The 12,798-nt window shown below is 31.1% G+C and overlaps 1 protein-coding gene across 1 annotated transcript in view; it reads right to left on the bottom strand.

The window, feature by feature from the left end:
• Positions 1-12,798, bottom strand: part of LOC107441737 (agrin) — a 331,154-nt gene that overhangs the window by 40,238 nt on the left and 278,118 nt on the right. The window contains exons 17-18 of the mRNA XM_071183001.2: positions 3,416-3,580; positions 547-745 (exon numbers count right to left, since the gene is read on the bottom strand). Of these exons, the coding sequence (XP_071039102.2) occupies positions 547-745; positions 3,416-3,580 (364 nt within the window). The remainder of the gene's footprint in view (positions 1-546; positions 746-3,415; positions 3,581-12,798) is intronic.

Here is a 12,798-nt window from a genome sequence, read left to right as displayed (position 1 = left end):
AGGTAGATTCGAATTCCGCACCCGCCTCGCACGAACCACAGTGCTGTAGAAAAAAATATCCTCAGTGGTAGACTGATCATGAGTTATTAAAAATTTGAGAGACAGCAAAAATGATCTGAGTGTCTTTTTTTTTCTTTTTTTTTTTAGATTTCGAGAATAAAGAGAAAGAGAAGCATATTAAGCAATTTATTTTTCTTTCACCTTTAAATCCATTTACATACGTGAAATGACAGCTTTAAATGAAATTATTTTAATTCATTGAAATTTATCAAAAAACAAAATTATCTGAAGTTGCCGAGTTTAAAAAAAGGGCAAAATAAAATATTTGTACAGCAAAATTTCACTTTTTTTTGTATTATAAAATAGTTTTACCGAAGTAAGTACCTAAATTTAAGAGTTATATCTAGTTCTAGACTACTTAATAAATATTGCACTAAAGGATTTTTTAACGTATGAATAGTTTTAATATCAGGTTATTCTCATACAATCAAAATATGCCCAACGTTTAAAGCTTTGGGTTTTAAAATAGCTATAATATTTTTATACCTAAATTCTGCAAAACCATCTCTGATAGCTAAAGAGACAAAATCGCCAGTTCCAGTAGCTGTTTGGCCATTGTATAACAATATTCCGTCATTGGTGAAAGTTCGAAACTCCAGTTCCAAAGAGAGACGAGAGTAGGCCTGAAGGCGTGGTAATTCTAAATAGGAACGTCCAAAGAATGACGGTGTTTCAATAAAGTTTCCTGCAAATAAATTATGTTTGGAAAGGGCTCAATGTGTGGTATTAAGAAATAAATAAAATGGACAGCATTTAAAATATTAGCATTTATATTGGCATTACTATATAGAATTCTAGTCGTGCGAGCATGGCAAACAGGCACAGGATTTTAAAAAGAGTAAGCCGAATAAAAACGTGATAAAAATAAAACGTATTGACGAATTCTGCTATGACCGAGTTTACTCGGGATAATAAATATTTGCAATGTATACATACCCGAGTTAACTCGTGATAATCAGGTTAATGACCTTCAGAATAACTGATAAGGTATTTTCAAGGTCATTTCATACCCACCCGAAATGTTTTTAAAAAATTGCTGCATCCTTGTCGCATAATTTTGAAAATATTTCCGCAGAATTTGTAAGGCCCTAATTATGGTCATATATTTTTTTTTTTTTTGCATGAACAAAAATTCAAAATTTTTTTTGTTAAGAAATACCCATAAAACGATGAAAGATAAATTTGCAATCAATTCTAAATTACAGATTTTACAAAATACTTTCAAGTAATTATCCTATTTTAAGAAACAGGGAAGAGAATTTAAACGAGAGTAGTCTGCAAATGCAGTACTTTGAAAGCTGTTAATCACACTACAGAGGAATAGAAATTTCTCGAAGTGCCATTTTCTTCGATGAGAAATGGTATCGGCAATTGCTCTGCGAACTTTTATTTTGACGTCATTAAAATTTACTGATCGGCGGAAGCGATTCATTTTTGCGAGATTAATGGTTGCCTTTTGAGATTCATGCATTTGTCTCGGACTTGTCATTATTGGAGACATTAATTTCAACTCTAAAAGATATCGCTGTTAAAGCTTTAAAATGTATTTCAGATTTATTCAGTAGCATGCTTTTATGCAAGTTAAACTAGCCAGAAATGTAGAGTTAAAAATCGATAATTAAGCTCTTACCTTCCCAGGCAATATTTTAACATTGCTTGATTGGATTGTTAAAAATATAAAACTAAAGATTATAAAGAAAGTACGATAAGTTTTAAATAAGTTTCAGTAAAGTAGACAAATCTTTTCTACATTGTCCATAGAAATATTTTTGTTTATCTCACCCGTGTTAAAAAATCCAAATTTGACAATTTTTTTTTTAAAAAGTACTGATATTCAAAACGTTTACTTAGCACATTTTTACACTGTTAACAATTCATTTTTTTAAAAAATTAAATGGTCATGTATTTGTTTTTACTTTGAGATTCCTTCTCACTTTTAAATTTATGCATTTGATTAAAACTATTCATTCGTGAAGATGTGAAAATGTGTTCATAATGAGAAATGTGCAATCGTATACATAAGTGGTTAAAAACTGCGTATTTAACTTGAATGTAAAGATCTAATATATCATTTTTGTTCAAGTATAAAAGATACGTAGATATAGTTAATTCATAATATTTATACAACTTTCATACAAAAAGAAATGTTAAGTATTAAAAAATTTAGAAAGAAGTGAATATTTACCATTTCTTTGATGACAGAAACTTTTAAAACGTAATCAGCATCTGACAAAGCTTAATGTGCTAGAAACTGTTCCAGTTTATATCAATTCTAATTGTTAAAAATGTGGCAAAAACTATCATCAATTATCAACTATATGTTTGACTATCTTTATAAATTGGTATATTCCAATCAATAAAGATAGCTGATTCCAACGAGTCCTTAAGATTTATGGTTAATTCTTAAAATCTGATTATTTAAAACAAAGCTCGAAAACTTTTCAATATGAAGTTTCTTACTTCCTTTTTTTTTCAGTTTACACAAAATATTGATTTGTGACACAAATCAATCAAAGGTAAAAAATGAGAAACCAAAGGTGATGATCAAGGCAAAAAAAAAAAAAAAATGTTCATGTAAGCTATTCTGAAAAAAAAATAATAATAATAATTCGCGCCTAAAGAGAACCGATTTTCTACACTGTAATAATTGTGGTGTAATGTCTCTTCGAATAAGGTATAGAACAACTTAAAGAATTCGATGAATAAACACTTTATTCCCCGTTAACACCAAACCAAGCGTTCATATAGGATTTAAATCTAAACACTTAAATTTGAATAATCTTACACCAAACTCTTTCACACCACGCGAGAAAAAATTTCACTTCTGAATTTGTCTGCATTTTTCATTTGGCACGCTTTGAATGTCAGAAGGTCAAATGACGACAGGTCATCATCAGAAGTTTGTTTACATTTAAAATGAGCTGGTCGGAATTTGTAATTTTATATTATGTTTGTTCTGATGGTAAGAGCTATTTTAGTGGACCGATCGAGGGAGTTGAGAGATAGCTATTGTCGAACTTATAGCAAGATTTATTCTAGTGAATAGGGTGACCCAAATCATTGAATCTGTTGATGGTCTGATGTTAAAAGTTATTTTAGTGAATACCAAGAAAGATATTAGCATCTAATGTCGGTTTGATTGTAAGAGTTATTCTTGCGGACATCAAGAGAGTTATTAGACAGCCAATATCGGTGTAATGATAAGATTTACGCTTGTTATCAATATTTACTAAGTTATTGTCCAGTTATTGTATATTATCAAGTTATGTTTGTTATCAATAAGAGTCATTTTAGTCGAAATCAAGAGAGATAAAAGTAGTTGATCGAATGGTAAGAACAATGTTAGTGGGCGTACCAATAGAAATGGGAGTAGCCAATGTTGGTCTTGTAGTAAGTTGATAAGTTTCTGGGCGACCAACAGATATGTCTCTTGTTGATTTAGTTTCTGAATGGTCTGCTGCAGCTGTTCTTTGGACTGTTGATCTCCGTACTGGTCCCGGCGTAGGTGATAAATGTGGTACTAAAAAATAAATTTCATAGGATTATTTGAAAGCAACAACGATTAAATCTTTAATAATTCAAAGCATGTCAGTTATAGAAGAATATTCAACACGCTTGCTATTATTAAATTTGAAATTTTTTTAAAACTATTTTATGAGATTTTAAGACGATTTTTTTTTAATTATATAAACTGTTCAACAGAATTAATTTTTTTTTTCATTTAACTTGCTGAATAATTTCAGAGTAAGAAATTTTTTATGTATTGCATAGTATATTTGTTGAAAACTTTTTAAAGAAATGAAGATAAAGGGTAAATTCTATTAATAATAGACAAATCTTTAAAATTTAGATAAATCAGATTTAAACTCTTCATCTTTTGAACAGATTTTAACTTTACTGCCCTTGCATTCGTTTTGTGTTAAAGTATATTTTTATTGACTTCATTTTCATATACTAAAAATGTTCTAAGATAATTAAAAAATCATATAAAATAATTGTGTTCCGGCTTAAACGTCTTTAGTATGTATTTTATTCATTCTTGTCAATAGCTAGTCTAAAAAGTAGGCATTATAGGGAATAAATTAATATTAAAGAGATGTACAAAAATTAACAAATCGCACTCATTCGGGATGACGCTAAATTGATTGAACATAGTTTACAACCGGTAATTAGAAATACTAAGTTACACATAACAATCAAACTAGGCTTTGTCTCTTTCAGCCAGCCTTACGCACTGTTACATAAGATACTACAAACGTATTTAAAAACAAAATGACTCCTGATTTTTTTAAAAATTTAAAACTGTTTTTAACATGGGTGTAAATTAAGTTCTCTATCAAAGTTCGTCTCCAAAACAAGCGAAGTTGTGATGACATTTCAAACGTAGTTTGCAATCACTGCATTTAAAAAAATATTTAGTTGCAGCTGTAGTGAACGACGCTTGTAATAAGATAGTTACGATTGTAGTTAACTGCAAAAATAGTGTAGTTTCTCTGACCACCTAACTAATGACTTCAGGCCAGCTGGTTGCTAGCCTAAAGTGAACAACATACAAGCGTTTAATTTAAGTTGGTTAAACCCAGTGGTCAGAAGTAGTACGCTATAAGTAGTGAAACAACAGTAGTCGCTACCTTTTTTCGTAGTTTTCAGTGTAGTGTGCTACTTTCTTAAAAAAAAAAGTAGCGCGATTAACAGTAGTTTGTTGAGATTCCTGGAACTACTTTTAACGTTGGTTAAAAATAGTAAGACTGATCAAACGCAGCTAATTTTTCGAATTTTATTGATACAAATCTTCGCAGATCCGTCAATGGATGCAATGAAAATGACTGCAGCTGAGCCTTAATAGAAATTACGTATAACTAATATATAAACTAGCCATAACCATAAATATATAATGAATCACTTTGGTCACACTCTCACATGCGAATGCAGACTTGTGAAATATCGATGTTATTTCAAAGGAACGTATTTTCGATGTACTTAATTTCTTAGAGGAAATGAAAGTGGATTAAACAATTAACATAATTGCAAGTATTTGCTAGTTTTGCAATTCTTAAATTAAATATTCGCTGTCGAAAAAGGCATGAAATGGTGAAGGTTAAATGAACGAATTCGAAAAAAAAAAATGTTTTGGATTAACAAACTGGCTCATGAATAAATTATTCTTAATTATTCTCTTATATTTAATGTAAATCAATTTCTTATTCAAAACCATTTTGAAAGCAAGTGTTAATTAAGTTCTCCAGCAAAGTTCGTCTACTTACTAGCAGTCGTTTCTTTACTCCAAGTAGTTACTAGATTCCAAAGAAGTTTGTAGTCACTACATTTTTTTTAATATATATTCGTCATTGAACAGCAGAGCCAACATTGGGTTTACGAATACTAATGCTCAACTCCGTAGCCTTGTAATTTTTGAACCAGTCCAGAGGACGAGGAAACTCCTGGATCAGTACAACCAGAGGTATTGATTTTTTATGGGAACAAGGAAGACTTTGCGACTCGACAGATTTAACGTGAATCAGTCACCATTTACTACACGGAGAGTTTTCGGCCGGAGGGGATCGAACCCACGAACTCTTGGACATGGAGCCAGTGCCCTTCCAACCAGGCTATCCTGGCTAATCACCACATTTTATTTTTATTTTATAACCGTTGTTTAACGGTCGATCCAATTCTTGGGTTTACGACAACTAATGTTCAACTCCGAACCTTGTAAGTTTGAACACAATCCAGAAGACAAGGGAACTTCTGGATCGAGTATTGGGAGAAATTTGCCTTCGTGGGGGACTTTTCGATGGAAATAATCCTCATTTGCGTTACATGGAGAGGAATACCACGAGGACCTCCCACGGTTAAGGGGACTCTAGCCCATCATCCGTCTACCACTGGTGATATTTCACGTAAGCACTGTGGTTGCTGCAACCTGGATGCAGAATTCATATCGATCAGCCATCGCCGGGATTCGAACCTGGTTCACCTCATTGGAAGGTGAACGCTCTATCCCCTGAGCCATCGCGGCTCTAGTCACTACGTTTTATTTTATTTTGTTACCGTCGTTGAACAGCTGACCCAATTTTATAGGTTTACGACTACTAAAATTTAGTTGTAGTTGTAATTAAATACATATGTGATCAAGTGGTTGTAGTAAACTACAAAAATAATGCAGTTTTTCCGACCGCTGGTGAAACCTCAGCTGACAGCCACATTTCGAAATCTCTAGATCAGAGACTGCATGCTTTTTTCGAGATTTTCACCCTCTCAACATGGTTCGTGACCCCCATGTTCGATGACAAGTTTTCATTCTTTAGATATCTTTATTCACCCTCTGAATTTTTGTTCTTTTGATACCTTTAATCATCCTCAGAACTTTTGTTCTTTTGATGCCTTTAATCACCGTCAGAATTTTTGCTCTTTTGATACCTTTAATCACCCTCAGATTTTTAGTTCCTTTGATACCTTTAATCACCCCCAGAGTTTTTGTTCTTTTGATAGATTCCTTTAATGACCCCCAGAATTTTTGTTCTTTTGGTACCTTCAATCACCCTTAGAATTCTTGTTTTTTTGATACCTTTAATCACCCTCAGAATTTTTCAGTTTCATGGATTTTGGTTTGGTATTATAGGCCAATTTCATGGTTTGAATTTCGGTGTACTCTGTAAATTTAAGTTTCAGAAAATAAGGTAATGAGTTCTATTTTATATTTGTTAAATCTATTACTATTTTGAAGTTTTTTTACTTCAATTAAAGGGCATTTTAATGAACAACTAAATATTACGTCAAAAAATGCTTTAAAAAATGCAAACAAGCATAAATTCTAATAAAATAGAATAATAACCATTGCCAATAACTTAAGAAGTACTTGTTTAAATCAATTATAGTATTTTACTTATTCTCTGCTTCTTCCGAAAAACGAGAAAATTTAATAACTAGTATTCAACTTGGCTTATTCAAGAGTTAATTAATTTATAACAACAGCGATTGATTAATTATCTTAATTTCGGAGAAAATAGTGCGACGATCACGACTTGAGCTGGAAAAAAAGAAAATTAATTTATGTCTAAAAGGAAAACGGGAAACATCGGAAGAAGCTTTTGTGACGTCAAATAAATAATTTGTTTTATACCAAAACGTATTTTTAAGAATTTAGATCCCAGTTAAATACAGAAAATTATAAACAAAGCAAAATAATTGATGAATAGTTGATATTCAAAAGGAAATAAACTGAAGAAGATAAATAATTAAACTGTTTTCTCAGATAAAAGAGAAGATTTAAAAATTTTGCATACTAAATAAAATTACATGTTTAATTCAATTAATCAAACATCATGCAATTTTAATAAAAAACCATGCTTTCGTGAATAAATTTTAATAAAAAATCATCAAACAATTTTAGTTGAACACATAAAAAGAAAATTAATTAAGTTTTTTTTTATTTTCGTAAATAAATATTTTATTTTTTAATAGTGATTTATACGCATTTTCGAGCCCTTGGCCGAGCAAAATTCCATCAACGTAAAAATATTGTTTAAACTCCGTTATTCAAAAAGTTACGTAGATATAAAATAAAGAAAACTAAAGTAGTTCATAAAAGTAATCCAATAATCTAATATTTTTATGTGTTCCTTTCTGTTTCGTAAATTTCCCATTAAATTTATTGTTTGTAAAAGTTTTGCAAAATGATATAAAGCATTTTGTTCAGCTTCTTAAAAAATATTAAAAATTTCATTACATTCATTATTTTAGTAGCTTTTCTTAGTAATATTTTTTATCGAGTGAAATATATTTAGTAACTTTTAGATCTATAACGCTTGGCATGAAACAAATAACGTAGTTTTGACTGATGCTGGTATATATCTCTAAAGCTATTTTTTATATTTTTATATACTATTTACACTTAAGAAATTCCTGGGCTCTTGACCCAGAAGAGCGCTATTGGTCGGACACCAGATGACTGGAAGACTTTAGCTTGGTCAAATAATTCTATTAACATGAGGGTGGCTCAGACCCCCCGAAGCCATGGACACAAGTTCTTAACAAGGCAGTGAACAATCAAGTGGTGGCTCAATAATGGTGTGGGCTGCGTTTTAATGGCATAGACAGGGTTCTATGGTACGATTGCCTTTTTCAATGAATGGAAAGAGTTATGTTTAGCTACTTGGTGAACACTTGCCACCATTCCTGGACACCTGAACAAGAATATATTATTCATGGATGACAATGTGTCATGTCACCGAGCCCTCATTGTCCCCTCATTTTGAAGAACATTCTAAACGATTGTAACGAATGATTTTGCCACCTCATTCCCTCGATATAAATCCGTTCAAACATTTATGGGATATAATTTATAGGTCAGTTCGCGCAAAAAACCCTGCACCCGTAACACTTTCGCAATTATAGACATCTATTCCGACTGCAGTTTTGAATATTTCTGTAAGAGAGTTCTAACTATCTGTTAAATCTATGTTACGTAGAGTTGGTGCAATTCATAGAGATTGAGGAGGTCCAACACATTATTAGAAAGCATCCCATGACTTTTGTCACATCAAAATATATATATATATATATATATATATATATATATATATATATATATATATATATATATATATATATATATATATATATATATATTATTAATATTATTATTAAAGTTCCTGGTTAAATTATTAGAAGCACTGTAAGATTTTACGTAAAATCTTAATTATAAGGTTATACTATGCATTATTATTGTTTTTAGGTGGCTGAAACCGGCTTACAACAGTTAACGCTCGTGTATCATTTGGTTAAAATTGTATTCCTTCCTTCCTTCCTCACTGGCTCGACAGCCCAGGATGGGCCTTGGCCTTCTCCAGTAGTTTTTTCCAAGCCGTCCTTCTTTTGGCAATGGACTTCCAATTCTTTATTTTTAATATAGATAAATCTTTCTCCAGGGTATCTAGCCATCTGAGATTTGGCCTGCCCCTTCTACGTGTTCCTGTCGGCCGGGCATCAAAAATCTTTTTCACAATACGGTCTTCTTCCATTCTTACTAAGTGGCCTGCCCATTTTATCTTTTGGACCTTAATGAATCTTATGATGTCTGGTTCATTATATGATCGATAGAGTTCTAAATTTGATCTTCTTAACCACTGACCGTTTTTATTAATTCCTCCAAAAATGCACCGTAATATCTTTCTCTCAAATATGCTCAGCATTTCTTCATCTGCACGAGTCAATGTCCATGTTTCACAAGCATATGTTAAAACTGACCTAATGAGGCCTTTAAATAATAACAGCTTTGTTTTTCTCTTGATTACATTTGATCTTAAAAACTTTCTTAATCCATAAAGGCACCTATTTGCTGCTGTGATTCTCTTTCGTATTTCTGCAGTTACATCGTTCCTATTAAAATTGTATTCACTACATTAAAAATAAATACCAATAGGAAGTATATAAAACATCTCTTGAATAAAAACCCATTACATATGCGTTTAAATATAAATGTATGGCATGTAATCTCGTGCAAGCGATGCAATTATTAAAACACTACATTTCGGCCAATAATTTGATCTAATTATTATAGTTATGCTCTAACTAATATAATAACTGATATAATAAAAATTCTATATTTATATAAAATATCGTCTGATTTTTCCAATCGTTGAATTTATATTATATATCGTGTAATTTAACCAATTGATAGGCGAACGTAAACAAGTGCAAACCGGTTTCAGTTGCGTAAAATCAATAATATATATATGTTTCAAAATGAATATATATTTATTATACTTAGACGGATTTATAACCTATAACATCCAGAAGTAAAAATAAGAAATAAAATAATCGTCTTTCTCAAAATATCTGTTATTACATTTACAACGACCAGAATATCACGCCTTAGATATCTCATGTTTGAATCAGACTTTTCAACTGAGAAGATATCGATAATCGGCGATATCGTAGGCCATTATTTTCAGCTACTTCAATCCAAGTTTTCCGTCAAAGTGGTTGTCTATCTCTTCACACATCAGTGAATTATATAGAGCGCCTGATATCTCAAAGATTGATGATACAACAGTGAGGATAGAGCCAAGATTAAGTGACTCGCTAGAATTTTTCACCACTTTTATTCCTAGACAGAAACTAAATTCTTTCCACCCACCGTTCGTGAATTATCCCCGTTCAATTCATAGATAGACTTTCATTGTAGTATATCAATACATCAATGGTCTATATATCTCGCATGAATTGGAATCTCTATGAGTTATAGATTTTGTTGATTTTTCCATTACATTTACATTTATGCTTCTTAGTGGATGTGAAATAGCCTGATAGCTATGAAATATCGAAATGATTTTGATATATATATATATATATATATATATATATATATATATATATATATATATATATATATATATATTCTGACTTCTTTTAAATTTTAATAATTTCCCTTTGATTTTTTTCCCCATTACATTTCGATTTTCTATTTATATTATATGTGAGATTTTTGACATCTTTTTTATTGTATAAATCAAAATTTCTTATTCTAAGAATTTTATAGGGTAATCTGTAAAATATGAGTCAAGAAAAATAACAGCAATAAATTTATAATGGAGGAAAAATAAGAAAAAATGATTGACGTTTTATAAGTGATGATAAAGCAAGATAAAAAGATTCAGTAGAATTTTTTACCACTTTTTTAGCAGATGGGAACTAAATCCTTTTCGAGTATCATTTTGTATCCTACTTGTTCAATTCCTAGTAGGACTTTCATAAAAGCATAACAATACATTAACGGTATATTTATTATATTAATGAAAAATCTAGACTGGTTTTCTTTTTCTTTCAAGTCTGATATTTTTTTTTATTTGTTTAAATGATGGAAGGGAAATACGAAGACTAGAAATTTTAATGAGTGAATTTTTCTTTGCTGTTTTCTGAAAAAGAAAATGGGAGCTGAAAATCAATAATTTAATTATGAGGAGAAATTTTGTTAAACAAATTAAATTTAAATCGAACTCTATATTTTTAAAATATAAATTAAGGAGAAAATAAGTATATTTTTTTTGGAAAATGCTTACAAGTCAATTTTATCTCAAAAATCGTCACCGTGTGTCTTCATATTTTAATGTAGAATAATTAGTATAGAATATATTTTAGTATAGAATAAATAGTATGGAATATATTCTAGTGTAGAATAAATAGTATAGAATAAATAGCATAGAATAAAGGGTTTAGAATAAATAGTATAGAATATATTTCAGTATAGAATAATAATAGTTATCAAAAGAGGTTACCATTTATTTTTATATTTAAGAATTGTTGTTTCGTACAGAATAATTATAGTTACCAAAAAGGATAACCATGTCTATTCATATATAAGAGTTGTATTTCAGCATAGAATAATTAGCGAATATAAACTGTTTTCTTATAAAAAAAGTAATTAACGAACTTGCTCAAAACTCAGTGACGATTCGCAGTTTCAACATGGTTTAACAACAAACATTTTTTAAAAATATTTTTCATTGTATTCGCACTTTTAATATCAAAACAAAAGTCTAATTACAGAATGTGAAGTGCATCGAACTTGACTATAGTCATATGACTGGAATTCGGTCCTCAGTGACAGTCCCCCTCGGCTTCAGATCGGTGGGTAACACCATATCTGAAGTGAAGAAAGTAATGTAATGAATATCACAATAAAAACTATTGGAGATTTAAACTCCGTGCCCCCCCCTTCCGATAACGAGATGTTGCAGGCAGGATTTGTTTTTTGAATACAAATCATACCATTTTTTTATGACCTAAACACAATGCCCAGTTAAACAAGCTCAAATTTCATTATATTGACCCAGTTTCGGCTCGCACCGAGCTGGTCATGGCTCACACCAACCACGTTGCTGACATAAAATATGCGCAGTGTTAGGCAGATCATGGTTTGCAATCCTTTGCCTAACCGTGGGAGGTTTTCGTGTTTTTCCTATCCATGTTACGCAAATGTGAGTTGGTTTATCAAAATATCCTGCTCGAAGGATAGTTAATTACAATGCTTGATACAAGGGTTCCCTTGTATTTTGGATTAGGTTTAAAATTACAAGGCTTAAGTGTTGAGAACTGATAATCTTCTGTTTAATAGTGGCTATCAAATTAAATAAAATTTAATTATACGATAAATTTTACGGTTGTAGCGACCTTGCGTTATATTATGGTTCAAAGTTAAACAAATTCTTTTCTTAACAAGTCTATTAATGCTTAATATCTGAAGAACAGCTTTCCTGTCTCTTGTGATTTTTGCTTTTACTAAAATGTAACATGCAAATTAGAGGGGTTAATGCAAAACGCCACAGAAAAAGAAAAGAGGGTTCATTATAAAAATAGAGGAAAAAAAGGAGAGAGAAAGAAATTTTTTTTTCAAAGTAAGCAATCGAAAATACATTATATGCATTTCTTTTAAAAACATGGATGGGAGGCCGGGATAGCCTGGTTGGTAGGGCGCAGGGTCCATGTCCAAGAGTTCGTGGGTTCGGTCCCCGCCGGCTGAAGACTCCCCGTATAATAAGTGGTGACTGATGCACGTTAAATCTGTCGAGTCGCAAAGTCCTCCTTGTTCCCATAACGAATCAATACCTTTCAGGGTACTGATACAGGAGTTTCCTAGTCTTCTGGATTGGGTTCAAAATTGCAAGGCTACGGAGTTTAACATTAGTAGTCGTAAGCCCAAAATTGGTTCGGCTGTTCAACGGCGTATGTATTAAA

The sequence above is a fragment of the Parasteatoda tepidariorum genome, chromosome 7, assembly GCF_982258835.1.
Source record: "Parasteatoda tepidariorum strain Cologne lab strain chromosome 7, Ptep-v5.0, whole genome shotgun sequence".
In the NCBI taxonomy this organism is placed as follows: Eukaryota; Metazoa; Arthropoda; class Arachnida; order Araneae; family Theridiidae; genus Parasteatoda; species Parasteatoda tepidariorum.
The sequence above is the reverse complement of the archived record's forward strand: the minus strand, read 5'-3'. Positions and strand labels throughout refer to the sequence as shown.